The 23,233-nt window shown below is 44.9% G+C and overlaps 1 protein-coding gene across 3 annotated transcripts in view; it reads left to right on the plus strand.

The window, feature by feature from the left end:
- Positions 1–22,950, plus strand: part of ISM1 (isthmin 1) — a 74,848-nt gene extending 51,898 nt beyond the window's left edge. For all 3 annotated transcript variants that reach the window (XM_019462505.2, XM_019462504.2, XM_053890439.1), the window contains 4 exons: positions 4,696–4,960; positions 13,680–13,823; positions 17,287–17,376; positions 21,238–22,950. In XM_019462505.2, the coding sequence (XP_019318050.2) occupies positions 4,696–4,960; positions 13,680–13,823; positions 17,287–17,376; positions 21,238–21,755 (1,017 nt within the window). In that variant the 3' untranslated portion in view covers positions 21,756–22,950. The remainder of the gene's footprint in view (positions 1–4,695; positions 4,961–13,679; positions 13,824–17,286; positions 17,377–21,237) is intronic.
- The last annotated feature ends 283 nt before the right edge of the window (positions 22,951–23,233 follow it).

A 23,233-nucleotide genomic window follows, 5' to 3' on the forward strand; every position in this document is an offset into this window, starting at 1 on the left:
CAAATACTTCTCTTTTCTGGATCAAGCCGAAATTAGTATTCGTTTCAACCAATATACTTATTTCTTTTTTCCAATTGAGGGAGACTTAAAATAGTCACCCAATTCTTTTTTTTTTTTTTTACTTGCAGACTTATTTACATGGTCATAGGCCTCTTGAGTGCCTTAAGATACAACCAGATGAGTTGGGCAGGGCTACTACTTTTGATTTCCCCTCCTCCTTTTTCTCTAAAATACTTTTGGAATGGCAGGTCTGACTGAGGAAGAAACAAGAAATTCTGTGCCCAAGACATGGGCCCACACAGCTATGTGGACAAGCCTATATTGTTAAGATTCTCATGGGAGCATGTTGTCCAGAACACTGAGCTGCATTGGATCAGGCATCACCATTGAATCTACCAGGCTTGGTCTCTATGTTTTCCTGCAGGTGACTTGACCTCTCTATGCCTCAGTGTCCTTATCTATAAAATGAGCGTGATAATATTACCCATGAGTACCTCTGTAGTACAATACTGAACAAAAGAAGGTTTGTTGTGGGAATTAAATGAGATCATCCACGTGAAGCACTTAACACAGAGACAGGTATATGGTAAGTGTCCCCAAATGGGTAGATTCAGGTTGGTGATGATAGTGGATTAAGATGACAGAGGAAACATGTATAAAATAACTGGGAATCAGGGGCATCTGGGTGGCTCTGTTGGTTAAGTCTGGCTCTTGATTTCAGCCCAGGTCATGATTTCACAGTTTGTGAGATCGAGCCCCACATAGGGCTCTGCACTGACATCACAGATTCTGCTTGGGTTTCTCTCTCTCCCTCTCTTTCTTCCCCTCCCCCACTTGCATTTTCTCTCTTTCTTTCTCTCTCTCTCTCTCTCTCTCTCTGAAAATAAATAGATAAACTTAAAAAAAAATAACTGGGAATCACAAGAACTAGTTTTGAGACCAGCTCTGCACGTTGCTGTTCCCCTCAGGAACTTGAATTCTCCAATCCAGTTTCTGTGCCTGAAATTCAGATCTAACTAGTGAAGAACAAGCAATAATGTTTGGGCAAGCACACTGCAAACCTCAAAGTACTAACCACAGTTACTGGTAACCGCTGGGTTACTGTAGTTGTGTTTTGGAGCATCGGTGAGTCTGAGAGGCAGAGATTATATACTTCCTTAGTCCATTTTGTGTTCTTTCTGCTGCATTTGTCATGGAAGGAGGGAGAGTGTAATCTGGGACCTAACTCTTCACTGGAGATTATTTCCTTGTCTGGATGCTCTGTGCTCTTGAGGAAATCACTTCACCATACAGGGTTCATTTTCCTGTCTGGGAAATACCAACCCACACCTGCCTAATCACCAGAGGTCTCCAGGCCTAGAGGACTGAGTTAAAAGATTCTAGAAGATTCTCCCGAGTTGAGAGGTCAAAGCTTATGTATTCGCAGAGTCATTAGTTTATTAACCAATAGACTGAGAAATGTGTTAGTTTCTCTATGAAAAGTGCTTTTCAGAGCAAGTTAATGTAAAGAGTTTGTTTCTAACAAATAACTATCAAGAGAAGGAAAGAAGCTGGTAGCACTTCATAGGATCTTATCCTCACTTCCCAATTTTGGTCAGAATTCCCCAAATCGACACTTATTTCGGACTTTTTTTTTTTTTGGAGCTGACAAGTTCCTGCCAGAAGTTGGACTTGGGTCTTTTAAAAGAGTTCTCTTTCTTGTACTGTCTTGATTCATGGTGTGGAAAAGTCCAGAAAAAATAAATATACTAAAGCACATCAATTATGCATATTAAGGAACAGAAAAGATAGTAAGGTCTAGCATCTTTTTTGGCTTGGAAATCTGCTATACTCCCACATCTTCAGCCTGTCACATTGATTATTGTTTAAGGCATCTTTATCCACACATTCTTTGATGCTGAAGAACATGTAAATAAGAATGAGAGCAACAGGAAATATAAAACTAATCTCTGCCATCCAAGAAGCCACTGATCATGCTCATTAAGTTTCTTTAATTGGATGCCTATAAAATTTCAGGTTCAAGATTAGATTTCTTCTTCTGATATCAGTATGAGATTTCCACATTATTAACTGCAGGGAAGGGTGGGTTTAAGATTTATGTGTGTTTTTGTTTTTTTGTTTGTTTTGTTTTGTTTTTAATTCAGTTGGGGCTGTGGCCAGAAACTAAAGGGGAAAAAGAAACCTCTAAGCTGTTAAGATTCAGTCATCGATATGGTTTTTGGAGTAAATTCGCATTTTGCTACTTATTGCCTGGCCAGGCAACAAATCTATTTTGTTTGGACCTGAGCAACAGTTTCGGGGGAAAATCGTATTGACGGTAATAGCTTAAAACATGAAATTGTTTTTATTCCCAGCTTGGAGAAATTGCAGGGCACGTCTGCTTAGGCAATCCCTTCGACTCCAGTCTGAATACAAATGGAATACCAAAACCGTTGGGCACGTTCCCCCTTATCTTCTACCCAGAGACTGATTTCATTACCATAATTGCAGGCTTGCCTGGCTCTTGGCAGCTTCTCCCCTCTGAGACCCTTAATAGCCTTACAGATGATTGTTGCGGCTCAGTCGTTCAGTCTGTAGGCAGAGGGGAACGAGACTGCAGAAGAGAAAGGTTATGTCTCTGAAGGCTCAGCATTGCCCTGTCACTACCTGGCTCAGTTCTGCACCACCCAGCTGTGCATTCCAGGGGCACCTGTCCTCCCAGGGCTGCATGTGGGTCCCAGTCACTCTCCAGCAACCAGCCTTTGTAACAAACAGCAGTGATATAAGATGTATGAGGTATTCCTGTTCTTCTCTTCCCTTTTTTCCTTTCTGGAAGACTACTAAACATTCCATATTTATTAATATGCAAGAGATGCTTACCAGGCTGGAGATGATGGTGGCATGGAATAAAGCCAATGATGCCCTTCTAGGTATCCCACACCAGAAAAAGATTCACTTGGCTTCCTGTAGCCCGAGGATACTCTGGGACTGATGGTCATACCCTTGACCTTGTGTCTGGACCACACAAGGCCATAGCCCAGGCCTACCATAGGCTGGGCAACCTCCTTGGAATGTCAAAGTGAGTAGAATTCAAACCTCCCCATTCCTAGTACACAAGGAAGGGGCTGTTTGTCTCAGAGATGGGCACACCCTGGTGCAATTTGGCAGAGCATCCCAGCAACTCTCTCAGATGTCGAGTTAGGGCAAAACTGGAAACGCATCTGCCCAGTACATCTTGCGCTGATTACTCGGAGCACATGTTTCTGATTCATTTGCACACAACTCATCCAGGGGGTGTTGCAAGGGCTATGTGATGGCCAAAGGAACCCAATGAGTCTTTTATTATATTTTTTTAAACAAGTTTCTCTACATTGATTGTCTCTCAGAGCCAAGAAACTCCATTCTTCCAGCCCCGTGACTTCAAAACTAGGCTCTGTACATCCAAGAGCAAGTTCTAACCTTGGCTCTGGGATTATCTGCTCTGACCCTCAGGGTCAGTTGAGGAGTGCACGCAGAGTCTGGATGTGGGATGGGTGAAAGTCACAATTGCGGCTCTTGAGGACTGTGTGCTCACACCTCTACACAACCTGTGGCGGCCAGTCCCCACCAGCCTCTGTGGCCTTCTTGCCCCCCTATTTGCATGAGGGGACAGTACTTCTATTACCTTTTGAGAGTCAGTGTCACAAAGTTGTTGAGAGCATGGGCTTTAGGGCTAGACAGTTTGCATCTGCCACTCACTCTCTGTGTGACCTTCGGCAAGTTGTTAACTTCTCTGCAAAAAGCTAACCTGTTGCTGTCTAGCAACCAAAATTTAACAGCTTGAAGCGATGATCCTGGATTGCCCACAGTCCTGTGGGTTAGGCATTTGAACAGGGCTCAGCCAAAAGAGCTTGTCTCTGGTCCACATGGTATTGACTGTGGTAACCCAACTGGGCTGGAGCATCCAAGATGGCCTTACTCACATGACTGGGGCCCTGGAGCTGGCCATTGGCTGAAGTACCTCAGCTCTCTGCTAAGTGGCCTCTCTCTTCACTATGTGTAAGGCTTCCTTACCTTGTGGTAGGAACATTCCAAGAGAATGAAAATGGAAGCTGCAAGACCTCATGAGGCTTGTCACAGCGTCACTCCTATCATATTCTACTGAACAAAGTGAGTCACAAGACTGGGCCAGAATAAAAGGGAGAGGAAATAACCTCCACTTCTTAATACAAAGATGGGATGAATTGCTGAGGCCATCTTTTCAGATAGTCAACCATAGGGGCCAATCAGTAGTACCAACTTTATTCGGTTATTATGAGGATTAAATAAATTAATATATGTAGAACACGTAAAACAGTGCCTGGTTACAGATTTAGTACTCAAGAAGTGTTTGGTTTTATTATAATTATTCTTGTGTCACCTTAAAAACACATATAGTACATGTTTACTTCTTGAATTAAAGACTTCCCAGCAATGTAGTCATCAGAAAATCAGGAACCCTAGTGATGAACTGTCTCCTCACAACCTGAGGCCCATGTACATCAGTTCTGTCTGGTCATGTGGTTCATTTGGGCCATTCCTGGGTGTTTTCCATTCCGTATCGCCATGTGGTCTCAGCTTTCCTCCATGAGGGACACAGCCATCATTTCCCTCTACTCTCTTAGACTTTCTTCTGAGGGTACCTAGTTTGGAGACTGTCAACTCCTCATTGACTCTGCCCTGTTCTGAATTCTTCAGGTCACCATAGAGGTGGTGGATGGTCCTGACTCTGAAGCAGATAAAGATCAACATCCAGAGAATAAGCCCAGCTGGTCAGTCCCGTCCCCTGACTGGAGGGCCTGGTGGCAGAGGTCCTTGTCCCTGACAAGGGCCAACAGCGGGGACCAAGACTATAAGTACGACAGTACCTCAGACGACAGCAACTTCCTCAACCCCCCCAGGGGGTGGGACCGTCCAGCCCCAGGCCACCGGGCTTTTGAAACCAAAGACCAGCCAGAATATGGTGAGTTTACCACCCAGCGATCTAAAATTGATGGGGAGAATAAATGAGGATGATGAGGCCTAATGGACACAGAGCCAAGCAAAACCCAGTTTACAGTATGTGGTTTTTGGTCTTCATAAAGACTTTGTTCCACAGAAGCCCCAAGGAGGCACCAGCAGCCACATTTTTCTGGAAAGCCTATAATTTTTAAATCATACCAATTATCCTAGGAGAGAAACGGATCTTTGACATTCTGCTTTTTTTCCCAAAAAAGTTTTATTTCTAAAAGTGAAGATAGCACCAAATTAACTTCCTTGCATATTTTACTGAAAAATTCATACTAAAAATCAATTTAGTAAAAAGAGATGTGTCCAGTTGCCTCTGTTGACCAGGCAACCATGTTATGTTTGACATTGGCAGTGGAGCAGCCCTTGGGAATCCACATGAACATGTGCTTCACAGGTTGTCAAAGTAAGTCTCCCCCACGAATAAATGTGAAGACCCCAAGTTGGGATTTCTAGTTTCTCATGTTTTTAGAGTAGGAGAAGTGAGGTAACAACTTACAAATTCAGTGATTTAAATAATAAAAATCATGGTTCACTTGAGTCGGAGTGGGAGACAGTGGGGGAAACTCAGCTCCGCTCAGTCATTCAGGGATCCAGGCTTCTTCCATGTTGGAGCTCGGCAAACCATCAGGACCTGAGTTATGCTCCTTGGCTGGCAGCCAAGGGGACAGGGGGAGCCTAGAAAAGGCACTCATGATCTTAACCCCTCAGCCTGGAGATGATACACATCACATCTGCTTAGCACACCACCACACCACATTCTGTTGGTGACACGTAGTCATATGGCCCACATAGATGCAAGGAAAGCTGGGAAACACATCTCATGTGTGCAAAAAGAGGAAATGAAACAGACCTGGCAAGGCTTTGTGGGGAATCAGGCAATCTGCCTCATGTTATGAGAATATCTGATATCTTACAAATTCACCCATCGTGACAGTGTTCTTGTGGCTTCACCATCTGCAGCCTTAGGAATAAATGCTATACAATGGAGATGATTTGTCTCACACCATTGCCTTCTCACCCTTACCTCCATTTCTCAGTAGTAAGACCAGTTGTATATTGGAGAGTCGTTTCTGCTGCTAATAGATGATAGCAGGCAACTTCCAAAGCAGGAAGACCTTTTCTGAAGATCATGCATTGTGTCTGCCACCATGCTAGGCTCCGGGAATCCAAAAGTTAGAAAGACATGGGTCTTCCCTAATGAGGATCTCACCGTCTGTGGATAAGGGAGAAAACTTAAGTGAGAGAGGAAAACAGTGCCACGGCAAAGATACACATCAAATACTAGGGTAGCAGAAAGAGAACTCCCATATTCTTTCCAGCCAGGAGGCTTCTCAAACCTTTCCCCTTTTCTGGAAGAAGTCCAATTTATCTGTTTCTAAGAGAAAGGACTGGGAATAATCATCAACGTTTATATAGCACTCCCCATGCACCAGTCCCACTTCATGGAATCTCACATATATTAGCTTATTTAATCAGCAATTTGAGGCAGATACCCCATTTTACAGATGGAAAAACTGAAGGCTAGAGAAGTTAAATAATTTGACTTGAAGGGTCAAGACCTAGGATTCATCTCAGGCGGTCCGAGTCCAGCATCTGTTCTCTTAACCATTGTGTTATTCTACCTCTCTAGGGAATAAAACATAGCACATCCTTTAGGACAATAGAAATGGATGCTTAGATTAGAAGATAGAAATGAGGGGAAAAGTCCCATGGTGTTGAGCAAGAGAAACACAGAGGATCCCTGTGTGCCAGTCTGACATGTCACCACTGGTTTTTGGGTTAAGCTGTTTGCTCAGCACATACAGAACATTGTTTCAAAGAATGGAGCTCAGACCCTCCACATCAGAATCCCTTGGTTGCATGTTTGAAAATGCCAATCCTTGGGGCACCTGGGTGGCTCAGTCAGTTTGGTGCCTGACTTTGTCTCAGGTCATGATCTCGCCTTTCAGAGTTCAAGCCCCATGTTGGGCTCTGTGCTGACAGCTAGGAGCCTGGGACCTGTTTCAGATTCTGTGTCTTCCCCTCTCTCTCTGCCCCTTCCCTGCTCACACTCTGTCTCTCTCAAAAATACACATAAAAAAAAATGAAAATAAAATGCCAATCCTGGTCCCAGCCCCGTCTCTCTCTATACCAACATTCCTCAAAGTGTAAACCCCAAATCCGCTGCATCAACATCACCTGAGACTGTGATGGGAATGCAGATCTTCAGGCCCCAACCCCAGGCCTATTGAATAAGACACTCTGGGGTGGGGTCCCCAAAATCTGTGTTTGAACAGGCCTTCCGGAGGTTCTGGTACACTGAGCACCACTATCCCAGAGCAATGGTTCTCAGCCTTGGTTGCTCATTATACTCACCCCAGCAATTTTTTAAAGTCAATGCCGAGACTTGTCTTCAGACCAGTTATATTGGGATCTCTCGGGTTGAGGCCCAAGCATTAGTTTTTCAAAGCTCCATGAGTGACTCCGGTGTGCAGCCTAGTTTGAGAGATGCTGCTGTCCTTCTGCTGAAGTAGAGTGTCCAGGAGTGAGACCTGGAGTTGGCCTTTCTTTGCTTTTTTGTTTCTTTCTTTTCTCAGCCAAGGTCAGCAGGTGATTCTCATGCTCATCGAAGTTGAAGACCACCACTAGAAACAACTTTTGCATCTAAAGCTCTTACAGAATACACTCTCCCAAATTCATGAACATTAAGAACATCGTCCATTTCAATCTTGAGTATAGAATTTGCTTCTACTAGGACAGTTCCTGTGGTTGCCTCTGTCACCTTCACCCCAGCTCTCTAGGCCTAGAATACCTGTGCAGTATCCCACATCTGGATCTCACAGCATCCCTGGGCCATGGGAAACCCCCATCTTTCATGGGTTTGGACTATCTCTTGGTAACTTCCTCATCCTTAGAGCAGATATCAGGATTGCTACTTTATAAAGAAAATCTCGTCCCTTAAAATATCCCTAAGGGAGTGCTTCTTGGGTTTCAGTGTGCACACAAATAGCCTGGAGGTCTTTTTTTTTAATGTTTGTTTGTTTGTTTGTTTTTGAGAGAAAGAGAGAGAGAGAGAACGAACACAAGCAGGGGAGGGGCAGAGAGAGAGGGAGATAACGGAATCCAAAGCAGGCTCCAGGCCCTGAGCTGTCAACACAGAGCCCGATATGGGGCTTGAACCCACTAACCATGAGATCATGACCTCAGCTGAAGTTGGACACTTAACTGACTGAGCCACTCAGGCGCCCCTAACCTGGGGTCTTTTAAAATGCAGCATCTGATGCCATAGATGAAGCTGACAGTGCTCAGACCACACTTTGACTAGCAAGACTCTGAGCATGTTGTAAATGCTCAGTAGCAGGCAGAATGAATGAATGATTACTTACTTCCCTGACGGGCTCACAAGGAATGTGTGATTTCCAGAATTCCACACAGCATCGGATGAGCTGAATGCCCTTTATTTCAATCAATAAGAAACTACTAAACAATGTCTAAGTATTTATCCCTATGATGTGTGTGGTGAGGACAGAGGGAATGAACACATGGCCCAGGATGGCGAGGTTCCTGCGGTGGCAAAGCAGCGAGACTCACTGTGCCTAAGTATGTGTGAAAATCACCACAGGAACTGGCCTTTGTGGTGGGAGTTGATCTCGGATTTTTGAAGGGAGGATCTTTCGTAAGAATTTAAATGTTTGTGGCCAAAGAGTTCTTCAAAAAAAAATGTTGGTGTAAAAAAAATAGAATTTAATGGCATCTTTAGAATAAATTCTAAAATACACAATGGGAGTTAGTTACACCTAAGTTGCGATTGTGGAAACATATGATGTGACCACGGGTTGGCTCAATTTTGGACTCAATTTGAGATGCTGCATTTTAAATACCTTCTGTGTAGACACTTAAGGTATCATCAAGGACCAAGAAAGAATCCGAGTAAATATTTTTCTGTCAAATAGTAGAATACCATTGCCAAAATTGTTCTGAATCAACCATATAATGAAATCAGATAGGCATCGCTTACTGTAAACCTGGGTTGGGACTCAGTTCTTTGCAATTCTCTGACTGGTCATGGTCCTATTTTAATAGATTTCACAGTGATTTTTGTCGAGGCTTTTTCTTTGTAATGTTGAATTATGGCCACATAAGTGGGTGTCTTAAAAAAGAGAGGCCAACATGGGCCAGAATTAAAGCTGCAGGAGTACCAGGATATAGAACAGCATGCTGCCACAGAGACCTCACATCTAATCCCAGATCTGCCAGGCTTGAGCTGTGTGTCCTTAGGCAAGACCCTTAACCTCTCTGAGCCTCAGTTTCCTTATCCATAAAAGGAGGAAGTTTCTACCTACCTTACAGGATTATTATAGGAGTTTAATCAGTGTATTTAGACAGAGAAGCTGGTTAAAGCAGGCCCTCAATAATTGGTAGCCACTCTCATCTAGGATTAGTGGTGGAAGCTTGCCAGTGACCAAGACCCAAATCACTCCGGTTGCCCAGACACTATAACTGTCCCACAGAACTCTAGTGACCTGAAACTGCTTAATCACTACTTTAAAATTTCAAATGACATGATTGAGACCCAGCTCTCAGCCCAGTACCCTGTGGATTGTTTTCTTCCTTCATTGAGCTCTTTGATGTCACAGGGACTGTCTTTTACTGTCATTGTTGTCATCTTAGTGGTTACTGTTGTTCATATTCATTTTCTGCTCTGAGCGATGCTCCCTGGCAGGTGAGCACATGACAACAGGCTTGTTTTGCTATAACAGAAAGGAATACTGCCCTCAAAGCTTTCTGTCCTTTGCATGCATTAAACAAATAGAGATTACCCAAGAGGAGGGTCTTTGCTGGGACATTTATCTGGGACAGTATGCTATGGAGCCTGCAGGGTTGTGAGTGGACATACACGCTTTGTCCTAGGAGGTGGCTTCATTTCATTGCTAACCTAATAGAAATGATTAGCCACATGGGTATGGAGCTTTTCTGTTTCTGATTTGGGGGACCATGTTTTGAAAAATTGGAAAAATCAGTGGCTTTGTGAGCATTTAAAATAAAAACATGAAGAGGCGCTTTTGTGGCTCAGTTGGTTGTCTGACTTCAGATCAGGTCATGATCTGAACTCAGCTCCTGAGTTCGAGACCCACTTCAGGCTCTTTGCTGTCAGCACAGAGCCTGTGTCAGATCCTCTGTCCCCCTTTCTCTCTGGCCCTCCCCTGCTCATTTTTTCTCTCTCTTTCTCTTTATGCTTTTAAAAAAACAAAAAAAATAATAATAACGTGAAGAGAGCCACTTATTGGGATAATAAACCCTTCATTGTTCCAGACTCTGCTAGCCATCTAGAGAGCATATTTTAGGGAGAATTTTATGGTGTATTTGTAACAGGTAACTTTTGCTGCTTAAGAAACCACCCCCTAAGTTTAGTGTCTTAAAAGAACAAATGGGTTCTTTCTTAAGAATCTACAGTTTTGGGGTGTCTGGGTGGCTCAGTCGGTTAAGCGTCCAACTCTTGGTTTGGGTTCAGGTCATGAGTTCAAAGCCCCATATCCAGCTCAGTGCTGACAGCATGGGACCTACTTGGGATTCTCTATCTCCCTCTCTCTCTGCCCCTCCTCTGCTCATGCTCTCTCTCTGCCTCTCTGTGTCTCTCAAAAATAAACATTTTAAAAAAAGAAAAAAAGAAAAGAGTCTGAACTTTGCCTGAACTGTCATTCAGCTCTGGGCTGGCTTGGCTGGGGCTGGATAGTCTAGGATGGCTTTACTCAATGGTGGGGCCCCAGCTGAATAGCTGGGCATGCTGGGGTGGCTGGGGCCTCTCTCTAACTGGTCCCTCACCCCCCAGGTTGCCAGCCCAGGCTCTTCACATAGTGATGGAAGAGTTCTCTGTGTCAAGAGAGCAAACCCTAATTCACGAACACTTTTCCTGCCTCTGTTTGCATCATGTTTGCTATTTTCCCATTGGCCAAAGCAAGTCACATGGCCCAGGCTGGGGTGGGCAGGAGAAGAGAGTAACCGAAGGGCAGATATGGGGAAAGGAATGATGGAAGTCATTTTTCACATATCCAACACAGTATTAACATTCAATAATTTAGATCCAAGAAACCAAGACCAGAAATTACCTTGTGCAAAGATTCCAATATAAGCCTCATGGCGGGTTTAATGTTAGAATCTTAAAGGTCAAAGATATTTTCCAAAATGTCTCTCCATTTTACTGCAACAGGAAGGAAAGGCTGTAGGAGATCTAGATGGTTGAGGTCCCATTGCTTCGGCTGAGCAAAACAGCTACACCACTTGGCATCACTGGATTATGTACCTAGCATATCCATGACATAAACTCTACTTATCTGATTTAGTAAGCTTTCTCTGACTTGCCCACCGTCCCCTTTATGAGTCTAATGACATTACGACATTTACTTGTGACTTTTGTTGTCGTTGTTCCCTTCAACAAATCTGGTCTTGGTGGTACGTGTCGGATGTGGTTCAGTGTGTTAGTGTGTGCCTATAACCCACTGCACCTGGATGTTCCCACTGACCAGAGTGTGATCTCATGATTGCTCTGGTGTTCTCGGGGGGAGATTACCAAGAGATACCAGACCACAGAGGTCTTGGAGGGAGCAGCAACCACCCTTACTGAGGTGGTTTCGCCCTCTGGAAGCAACTTGTCTCTCTAATTCTACTGTTGATGCCTAGTAAGAGATAAGAGAGATGGAGAGGCTGACACTGGGGAAATGGGCCCAACTCCTTCACACGAGACAGTAGTTTCAAACACCTGCTCGGCCGTGTTGCTGGAAAACCATTTCTTAGAAGATAATCAAAATACAAAAAGATTCCTTTTTGGGGAGAGAGAAGAAATGGATGGGGGCCCTTGGGGCAGGCAAGGTGTGGGCAAACTCTCTGCTCTCGGTTAGGGAAGAGGACACAACCATGAACGACACCCCCCTCCCCAACTCCGTTTAATGGGCTGAGGAGACTCGGCGGCCCTGTGTTTGCCTGAGGAGTGTTCAGAGTGGATGCCATGCAAACAGCAGCCTGGGAGGCTGGCACAGGGCCCACCCTGCAGGTAGAAACATGTGTGGACTACATTCCTGATGGGCCTACATCATAACAATCACCGCGACCTGTTATGAACAGAGAGGGCCCCTTCCCTGCAAAGCACATGCCTGTAGCTCCAAGTTTGGCATTGGCGGCAGCCCCAAGGCTGTAGGAAGATCTGGACAAACCAGGAGAAAGTATTACAGAGTGCAGATGCTTCAGAGGGGATCATGCTGTGCAGACCGAGGGCTTAGCACTAGGGCCCAAGCTTTCCTCTCCGTTACCCTTATGACGTTGGGTAAGTTCCCCAGTCCCTCCAGAACTTGGTTTCTTTACTTTTAAAAGAGGAACTTCATCTTGATAATATACCAACCTTCCTCACACCACTCACATTCTCAGCACCCCCACCCCCCAGTTTGGTCCACTCCTTTTTTCCTTATCATTTATTGACTTCTAATACACTGTATAACTTACTCATTTTTTATTGATTATTGTCTGACTCTTCTTACTAAAATATTAGTTCCACCAGGAAAAAAGTCTTTGAAAGTTTTATTTAATGATATTTCCCACATAACTAGAATTATGCCTGGCATATAATAGGGGCTCAATAAATATTCATTGGATAGATATTGAGTGATGACCTCAAAGGATCATTTCTAGCTCTACCTTTATGTAACAGTTATCTACTGCTGTATAACAAACCATCCCAAAACAACAATGGTTTTAGGGGTGCCTGGGTGGCTCAGTCAGTTGATCATCCAACTCTTGATTTTGACTCAGGTCATGATCCCAGGGTAATGAGATCAAGCCCCGTATCAGACTCTGAGCTGAGCATGGAGCCTGCTTAAGATTTTCCCCCTCTTTCTCTCTCTCTCTCCCTCTGCCCCTCTCCCCAACTTGCACTCTCACTCTCTCTAAAATAAAAATTTTAAACAAAACACAAACAAAAAAAACAGCAGTTTATTATTTATCATGATTCTGTGGCTCAGGAGTTCATGCAGGGCCCCACTAGGCAGTTGGTGTGCTCCTAAGCATCCACTGTGTTCATCTGTCCACTGGGAAGGGCTGGAAGGTTCAACAAGGCTTCACTCATGTGCGTGTGCCTTGCAGCCCCTCATGTGCCTCCTCCATCTCCATGCGGTGTCCCACAATTCACAAGTTTAGCCTCAGTTTCTTTCACAGTGACCAGATTGCCTAGAGCAAAGTCAGAAGCTGCCAGGCCCTCTTAAGGCCAAAGTCAGCTCAGATTTTAAAGAAGGGGAAATAAACACTCTCTCTCAATCTCTCTCTCTCTCTCTCTCTCTCTCTCGTATGTAATAGGAGGGAAAGAACTGATGGTGGCCATCTTTGAAAACTACCTACCATAGTATTCCATGAGCCCATACTCTACAAATGCAGGCATTCTCAATAAGCACTGACCGGGCACCTTCTAGGAGTCAGGCCCTGGCTGTGTGCTGACCATCACAGTGCTCAAAACCTCAGACAGAGTCCTGGTCTCATGAAGCTAATCCCTAGAATGAACCCTGGAGCCATAAGCCTTTTGCCTCCAGCTGGCATCTAGTCCTCTCCAACAGTGAGAACGATGGAAGAAGACAACTGGCAGACTGCTTGACAAGAGGGATTTGGGGACTCCTTGGGCGAGGCTGGTGACCGTATCCCTGGCTCCCTTCCAGATTCCACAGATGGTGAGGGCGACTGGAGTCTCTGGTCTGTCTGCAGTGTCACCTGTGGGAACGGCAACCAGAAACGGACTAGGTCTTGTGGCTACGCATGTACCGCGACAGAATCTAGGACATGTGATCGTCCAAACTGCCCAGGTTGGTATACACAGGGGAGTGGCTCCAAGTTCGGGGGGAAGTTTTTAACTTATTTTTAAGCCTTAGAGAAAGTGACTTTCTAAAAGACAACCATTTCCCTAGTAAGAATTCTGACCAGGCTGAAACAACAAGAGCTAACACAAGCATAATGAGCTGAATGGATGAAAAGATGGGTTTTCTGAGCCTTATGCACAATCCCTATAGCCATGACCTAGAATGCAATGCCACAGTGTACTTGTTTAATTTAAAGGGGGGATTCTGTTTAACTTGAGACTTTGATGTGGGATTTGTTGTGCCTTGAAGAGACGCAGACAGACATTTGTGGTCTGATAAGGAAGCCAGGATGAGTGGATTGACAGCCACATACAGGAGAACCATGCAGGTAGCCCTGTCGGTGATGTGTGAGAGTTGCTGAAGCCTCCAAGGGAGGAGACAGAGGAAACCTGGCAGTTAATTATCCCTTTAAACTGCATTGTCAGTGTTTTAAAAACTAAACTAATTGCAATTGGAGAGAGGCCATTGGGGGTAAAAGAATAATTGTGACTGTCTGTGGCAGTTGGGTGTCAAAATGTGGCCTGTTTTTATATGGCCTACACATTTTTAAAGGGTCAAGAAGAAGGAAGGGGAGAAGGAGCAGAAGGAAGAGGAGGAGGAAATGGAGGGAGAGGAGGGTGAGTAGGGGTGGGAGAAGAAATATGCAACCAAGACTACATGGGACTCACAAAGCCTAAAACATTTACTCTCTGCCCCTTTACAAAAAAAATTTACCAGCTCCTGATCTGCAGTTTTACATTTACTTTTGTGTCCCGTTGCCAGGTAGAATGCCAGCTTCAAATAATATCTCAGGTTCTTCCAAGAAACTGTACATTCCAAATGGCTTCATCTGAAAGATGAATATCAGAGGCAGAAAACTAGATCCCTGCACCCCCAGACTTCCTTTTCCTACTCCTAGAAACTTGGTTGTCAGACCATAAGGCTGAGATCTGAAACAGAAAAGAAGTGAAAGAGCAAAGGGGTTTCTGAGGGGAGAGAGGAAGGATCAGACTGGACATGTGTCTGTTAGCAAAGGGGCATGTGTAGAAAATGGGGCTGACATTTAACAAGCGGCAGCTTGGGCTCCATGTCAGCCATGCAGGTGGATTTCAGAAAATGGAGCAACCATCAAGATGCTCTTCCCGATCTTTCCTATGCTCACCGTAATGAAGCTGAGTTGGAAGTCTGGTGTGATGGGATTTAGGTGGGTACAAAATATACCAATAAATAATAACATGAGAAGGGGGAAGAGGAGAAATACATGAAGAAAAGGAAGAAGGGAGAGAAGGACGGTATGAAGAAGATGATGATGATGGAGATGAGATAAAACAAGAAAACAAAGGCGAAGATGAAGATAAAGAAAGCGAAGATGGTGAAGAAGGAAAACAAAATGTAATGAAGATCATGAAGAATAGGATTGTTTGAGGACTTAAGTATCAAGCCAATTTCTCAGGTCTTTGGGGGCATTATTTCATTTAATCCTTGCAATAGCCTCATGAAATAAGTATTTACTATTGTACCCACTTGACAGCTATGGAAACAGGCGTGGGATTAACTTGTACGAGTCATACAAGCAGCAAGTGATCAATCTTGAATGTGAATCCAGGCAGTCTGGTTCCAGAGTTCATGTTCTTAACCATTAAACTATTCCACTGCCACCAGGAGGAAGGATATGGGGCTCAGCCAGTAATGGATACAGATGGCATTTACTGTCAGGGCTTGGGGGCTTGCCTGTTATTTCTTTTCCCAGGCTGGCATCCGGATCCAAGTCTACCACCTGGTGACCACCATTGTGAATGTTTCTCTGCCACCATTTTTAATGTTTCCTTCTCATTTTCTCTCACCACCAAGAGCAGCATGCCAAGCAGCACTGTTCATACATTTTCTTCTCATCTGATCTTGCCCTCCTTCCATCCTTTCTGCCTCTCTGTTCCTCGGCCTTCCAGGTTTTCAGGGCTTCATGAAGGATTTTTTTTTTTTTTACAGGATCTTTTTCTTTATTTGGTTTGTTGATTCTCAGCCTTACTGGAAGGAGTCGTGGGGCAGGCAATATCCCCAGCCTGGCAGTGATTACCCAGTAAAAGTTTGTCCCCTAAGTCAACCCTACAAATAAGTTCAAGGGGCCTCACATAAAGTCAGAGAGAGCCCCTTAAAGGAAATCAAGTCACACCTAGCAGGCAGCCAATGCTCTCCACCATTCCAGCCTCCTTGGATGCCTCAGCTAGCACAGGATTCCTGTCCATAAGGGAAGCCTGGATGGGAATGGTAGTTTGGGGATGAAAGAGGAACCAAGAAGTATGAGGCAAGCTGAGTTCAGTCCCTCAGAGCAAGTAATGACAAGGTCGGTGTATTCTCTCTGAAGCATCGTTGTCAATGCTGAAAGTCTTAGAATTTGAGGTATCTGGTCTTTAGTTGTGGACTGCGACATCCTCAAAATGAGCTACTCTCAACCAACCAGGGAAAACTGGTTTTCTCAACCAGGGAAAACTCTCAACCAACAGTTACCGCTTAACTACAGTGCTTTCTTTACACATAGTTTGTTGAATGCATTCAGCTCTATGAGGTGGGGCACTTATTTCTCTCCATTTTACAGATGCAAAAGCTGAGGCATACAAAGGTAAAGAGTCTTCCCCAACGTCACCAGACTAGTTATAATTTTAACCCAGTCAGTCCTTAAAACTGGTATTGGCCACTAGACAAAATATTAACCATTGCCTCTAGTTCAGTTTGTCACCCTGACACCAGCAGACAGACAGCCTTGCAGACATGTGTCCCCCACTGCCCCAAACCCCATTCCTGGGCCTAGTGAATGAGTTCCTTAAGACTCATTCAGGGGCACCTGGGTGGCTCAGTCATTAAGCATATGAATTTGGCTTGGGTCATGGTCTCATGGTTCGTGAGTTCAAGTCCTACATCAGGTGAGCTCGAGCCTCGCTTTAGGTAAACACAAATCCTGCTTGGGGTAAGCCCCGCTTCTCTCTCTCTCTCTCTATCTCTCTCTCTCCCCCTCTGCCTCTATCTCCCTCTGCCTCTCCTGGAATTCTCTCTCTGCCCCTGGCTCTCTCTCTCTCTCTCTCTCTCTCAAAAAAAAAAAAAAAAAAAAAAGATTCTATCTCTCCCTCTGCCCCTCTCCCCCACTTACACTGCACTCTCTCTAAAAAAATAAAAATATGGTAAAAAAAAAAAAAGGCTAATTCAGGCACATTTGGATCTGATTTCATGCTGCAAATGGTATCTGGGGTTTTAATATATTTTATGCTCTACTACCTGCTTTTTACTGTTTCCTCCACTGGCAAGTTCCTACCCAGGAGTGGTAATGAATACAAAAAAGCTTTGTTCAGGTGTATTTGTTTCTGTATTTGCTGGGGGGGGGGGGGAGGGTAACTTTTTCCATAAAACTAGGGAAAAATGAGCTCCTGTCTGTGTCTAGGAATCGAAGACACCTTCAGGACAGCTGCCACCGAAGTGAGTCTGCTTGCGGGAAGCGAGGAGTTTAACGCCACCAAGCTGTTTGAAGTTGGTAAGGAGAGTTTTCTCCCCCGCCCCTTTTGTTTTTTTATTCAAATATTGATTTAATGTTTTGGTGATTCCTTTTGCTTTTGCAGTGCCGTCCCATCCCGGGATCCATTTAAGTGTTTTGTTTTCCTCTTATGGGGTCCAATTCTCCCAGCATATTTCTTGCTACCCGAATACAGTCCGAGCAGGAGAGAGCAGTCCTGGGCCTCCCAGACCAGCCTGAGCAGAGCAGCCAGCTGGGTCTGCCTTGCTTGCTACACAGCTTCCGTGGCAAGAAGTGGGACAGGACTGCTCTCCCTAAGCACAGAGTCAGCCTCAGTAGGGCCTCAGGCTGCATGGGGTCTCTTCTCATAGGCCTCACTGAGTGTCCCCAAGAAGTCAGGAAATGCTGATCTCAGTTCTGCAGCAAAAGGAGGGACGGAGAGAAAAAGGGAACTTCCTCGGCATTATACCTGCCTGTCTCTACCTCATCAATTTTTTTGTAAACTTTCGGCATACCCTGCTCCTCATCTGCCAGAAAGTGCTAGACCAAACACAATAAGCACGAACCAGAGAAAATTAAAAGTGACTACTCAGGGGGCACCTGGGTGGCTCAGTCGGTTAAGCAGCTGACTTCGGCTCAGGTCATGATCTTGCGGTCCGTGAGTTCGAGCCCCGCGTCGGGCTCTGTGCTGACTGCTCAGAGCCTAGAGCCTGTTTCAGATTCTGTGTCTCCCTCTCTCTCTGACCCTCCCCCATTCATGCTCTGTCTCAAAAATAAATAAATGTTAAAAAAATTTTTTAAAAAAAGTGACTACTCAGGTGTGAGGTGAAAGCTTCCTTTTTAAAAATAGCTTCACGTGCTTTGGGGTGCAATTCTTTATTGCAGAAAGATAAGACTCCTTCTGTCACACTTCTTCGTGTCACCCAGAAAGTCTTTCTTAGCCTCTTCACTTTTGCCCTGTCTCCTCAGCCAAACTGGAGGCAGTGTGGAAATTCTGTGTCACCCGGGGGTTCCACCTCAGTCTTTCACACACACACAAGCTACCTTTCGCAGGAGCCTTCTGCAAACACTATGCATTTGACTCCCCCGACACCAAAATTAAAGACTAAATGTGGGACATTTACATAAAATAGTAGAGCAACAAAGATTGTCTTTGCGGGGCAGAGAGCTTCTCGGGTCTCTCCATATTGCACACCCTACAGACAGGCAGCTGCTTGCTTTGTTGGGAGGATGGGTCCTGTTGCACAAAGTCACACCTGAGGTATGACTGAGGACTCACAGAGACAAGTAGGACTGGGCATCAGTCAGGTTCTGGGCACGAACAAACATGGCACACTGAACAGATAATTGAGGAGCATTTGATGAGGGTCTGTTTGCAAAGGTGTGAGCAGGGTAGAATGGAAACCAAGAAGGGGATATACGGGGCTGTACAGAGCAGTGGGGAGCCCTTACTGCCCCTCGGCCTGAAGGGAGCAGGGGGAGGAGTGGCTACCACAATCCACAGCCATGTGGAGAAGGTTACCAACAGCACTCTTGTTGCTAAAGAAGGATGTAGCCAACCTGCAGTAGCAAGGGAGGAGACACGGGAACAAATACCTTGACCTCGCTCTCCTCTCTTCCCCTGGTCTCTGGCCAGGTCCTCCCCTTGACTCAACCCAAAAAGAAGTCAGGGCTCAAGGAGCGCGTTGATGCAATCCACTTAGGATTCCAGAGCAAGAAAAACCTTCCAGAGCAAGAAAAAACACGGAATGAGGATATAAAACCCCAAACAGAAGATGCCTAGCAGAGATGGGACAGAGCTTGATTTACACAAAGTCATTTATTAACCTTGTACTGCCTCAGTTATCTGATACGTAAAATGGTCTGAGGTAATAGTGCCAACTTATAGAGTTATTGCAGAATTAAATGAGTTAGTATTTGCAAAGCATTTAGAGCATGCCCATCACACTGAACGTCTACATAAGTTTGATAGATAAAAATAAGTCAATGCATGTTCTATAGGCACATGAATTATGATGACCTTCCACACTAGAAGGATAATAACAAAGCCATTTTCTAGCACCTCACTGAACTTTGTTTCTGAAGACTGTGCTCTCTGAAAGAGACCCTCACTCGTTCTGCAGACACACATTTCCCAGGAGGGAGCCTGCATGCTCTCACTACTGTTCAGTCAGGGGCTCCACAGGGGTGGAGTCTCAGAGCTCAGGTCCGAATGGAGCCTTCGCACGTGCCCTCAGGCAGCACCCCGGTCCCGTGCGTGCTGGGTACTCCCTGTGTTCTAGTTTAATCCTCAGCACACTTTATGAGACAGGCGTTACTTTCATCCCCAATGTAGAGATGAGAAAGCTGAATCACAGTGAGGGAGAATATTGTGCTCGAGGTCATGAGCTACCAAACGGTTGAGCGGGAAGTTGATCCCAGGCAGTCCAACACAAGACCCCACACTCTTCGTCTTAGGCCAGGCCTTTCTGAGCTCCTGAGAGATGCCCTATATCTCTCCTCCTCACTCCACTGAAGAGAAGCCTGAGCCCTCCTCCAAACTGCCCCTCCCAACCCTACCCCTGTCCCAGTCTCTTGATTCCCTCCTAGGACACCACCAGTCTCCCAGGCACCTGGGATCAGAGCTGAGGAGTCACTCCTAAAGTCTTTTCTCCTTTACCCTCAAGCCCACCAAGGCCCAGCAGCCCTAACTCTCTGACCACTCTTGATCCCTTGCATCCCCTCCCTTCCCACCTGGACTCTTATGACAGATATCAGCTCTGAATGTATCTTCCTACTGTACAGCTTAGCTAATAGCTCGCTATCACTCAGAAGCCTTCAGCAGTTCCCTAGGGCCATCTAAACAAGCCTAAACTGCACCAAAGACTCCCATGATCTGATGCCAACAGCCTCATTCCCTATAACCTCTGCTCTGGTGACGCTGAATGTTTCCCCACCCCCAGACAACCCCAGCAGATTTTTTGTGCTCAACCTTGGTTTGTGCAACATTCGCCACTGTTTGCCTGTTCATGACGCCTGTTCCCTTGGGGCAGTGCAGGACCAGCATAAACATATCTTTAGGTTTTTCAAATAAGACCAGGAATCCACATTAATAACTAGAATCACCTAAGTCTTAAGTTAATTCAATAATTTATTAATTCATTGGCAATTAATTCAATATTTTTTAATATTGTAAGGTCCAAATAGAACACCACCAGGGGTGGGTTCTTCAGGTCAATGGCCTCTGGCCTAAATGTTAAGTACCCTAAAAGCAGGGGCCAGCCCCTTCCTCTTTGAGGCATCTTATCATATGGATTTCCTTGCAGTGGTCGTCGCTTTCGGTACCCATGGTTAAGAGATCAGGCCATGGCTCTAGCTTAAACCAGTGAGTGAGGGGCACAAATAAAACTTGTTCCTATAAATTCCCCTGGAGGTACTTTCTGCCTTACCTTGTCACCACTTATTTAAAGAGCAGATTCAAAATAGCCCTCTGAATTATTGTTAATTTTGTCATAGGTGATAAGGGGGTTGTGGTTATCCCCATATCCTCCTTTTTCCCCCCAGATGCCTACTAAAACTCAGGGATAATATATGTTTTCAAAAAAACAAAAAAGATGAAGCAAATGTAGTGGTTAAATCTGGGTGATGGCATATAGGTAGTCACTGCTTAAATGTATTCTCTCTACTTTTCTATGTGTCTGAAAATTTTTCATAGTATAAAGTGGGGAGGGGGTTGCCTTGTGAATAAAGTTCCCAAGTTCAAGGGAGGTGAGCAAGACAACCAAAGGCTGGTGGTTCCAGGGGGCTCCAGGGGTTGCCCCTGGGAGGGGAGGAGTTGACCTCAGCCTTAACCTGCTTCCCCTTTTGCATGTAGTGAGAGGGTTTCTCCCTGGTCTTTTTCAGACACGGACAGCTGCGAGCGATGGATGAGCTGCAAAAGTGAGTTCTTAAAGAAGTACATGCACAAGGTAATCAATGACCTGCCCAGCTGCCCCTGCTCCTACCCCACAGAGGTGGCCTACAGCACGGCGGACATCTTTGACCGCATTAAGCGCAAGGACTTCCGCTGGAAGGACGCCAGTGGGCCCAAGGAGAAGCTAGAGATCTACAAGCCCACGGCCCGGTACTGCATTCGCTCCATGCTGTCCTTGGAGAGCACCACGCTGGCCGCCCAGCACTGTTGCTATGGCGACAACATGCAGCTCATCACCAGGGGCAAAGGGGCCGGGACACCCAACCTTATCAGCACTGAGTTCTCAGCTGAGCTCCACTACAAGGTGGACGTCTTGCCCTGGATCATCTGCAAGGGTGACTGGAGCAGATACAACGAGGCCCGGCCTCCCAACAATGGACAGAAGTGCACAGAGAGCCCCTCAGATGAAGATTACATTAAGCAGTTCCAAGAGGCCAGGGAGTATTAAGGAGATGCCACCTCGGGTATTTGTGACACAAATGCACTACACTGATCTACCGCTTGGGCAGCGCCCCTCTTATCCGCATACATGTATATTTGTATATACCACATGGGTATTTTTCATAAATTACACTAGGGGTGTGCACCAGCCCCAGGTGACTGCCATCTGAAGCCACCTTGCCATCTGAAATGCCCACAGAGCTCCTTGAAATTCCTCCAAGGGGCGATGTCAGCAGGAAGATGAGGACAAAGAAGCCAGAAGAACCTGGAAGCCATAGTGGGTGAGATTCAACTCACACCCCGATCCAATGTTTTCTAGAGAAGCAAAGAGGAAAAGACTGAGTTGTAAACGTTATAAGCAGTTTTTATATATAACTTATTTAATATGAATGTGACTTAAGCATAAACTTTTTCGCTGGAGTTGTGAAACTGTTTAATCCCTTCTGTGAGAGTTCAGACAGGGGCTTCCGGAGGTGGGAGAGAAAGGGAATTTTGTAATGATTTAAAAAAAGAAAAACTAAATAACTCAACATAAGTGTATCAAAATAAGAAAACAGCCACCTAAAAACAAATATTCTTTAGTCCTGAGGGACCTTGCTGGAGTCTCAGCTTCCAAAATGCCCTTGCCTAAGATTGGATAGGGGGTGGGGGGCACATGGGTATTTTAGGGACAAATCTGATGACTGGTTTTAAATAGGCTTTAAAATAAAAGGCCAATATTAGCATAATGCTATAATTCTATTGAAAGGCTTCAGAGTAGGAGACGTTCTGCTCATGTCTTAGTAGGTTCAGAAGGCTGCAGGAAGGTCAGATGTAAAAATAGTAGCACTTTTCCAAAGAAAAACAAGCAAAATAAATGGTAAAAGAACATAAACCTCATTTCATCTATTTTATTTTAATACCATCGTAACATTTTTTTTCTCCACCAATATATTCCCAGTAAATACATATAAAAAGAGTAGGGGGACTCATGTTTAGAAAAAACCTAATTTTTTTATGTTTTAAGAAAGGGGAAAAAACTACGTTATTTTTGTAAAGTATTTATTGAGTCACTGAGTCTTGTGCTTCAAGCAATTACCTGGTTCTGTAGTGTGGAACTTAGGACAAATAAAGAATTTGTTCTTATGAAATCTTTACTTGCAAAACTCCAGGAAAAGAGAATATATAATAAAATCATAATAAAATGTGTTACCTGCAATAAATGTGTTACCTGCCAATATTTATGATACAAATACCATAAATAATCCTGGTAAGCCCTGGACTCCAAGGCAGGGGGAGAGGAAGGTCTAAACCAGGTGGGAATAAAAGGCTCATTGATTGATGTGATGGTGGGTGGTATAACTCAGCATCTTTGGCACCAAGAACGTCAACCCAGTCCCCAGGAAGCTGAAGTCATTGACCCACAGGTAAGTTTTTGCCTCCTCAGAGCTAAGAAGGAGCTAAGAAAACCAAGCCAGAGTAAAGGTTTAAGACAGTCCAGGTGAG

This window comes from Panthera pardus, unplaced genomic scaffold, assembly GCF_024362965.1.
Source record: "Panthera pardus isolate Hobbes unplaced genomic scaffold, ASM2436296v1 HiC_scaffold_25, whole genome shotgun sequence".
Classification (NCBI taxonomy): domain Eukaryota; kingdom Metazoa; phylum Chordata; class Mammalia; order Carnivora; family Felidae; genus Panthera; species Panthera pardus.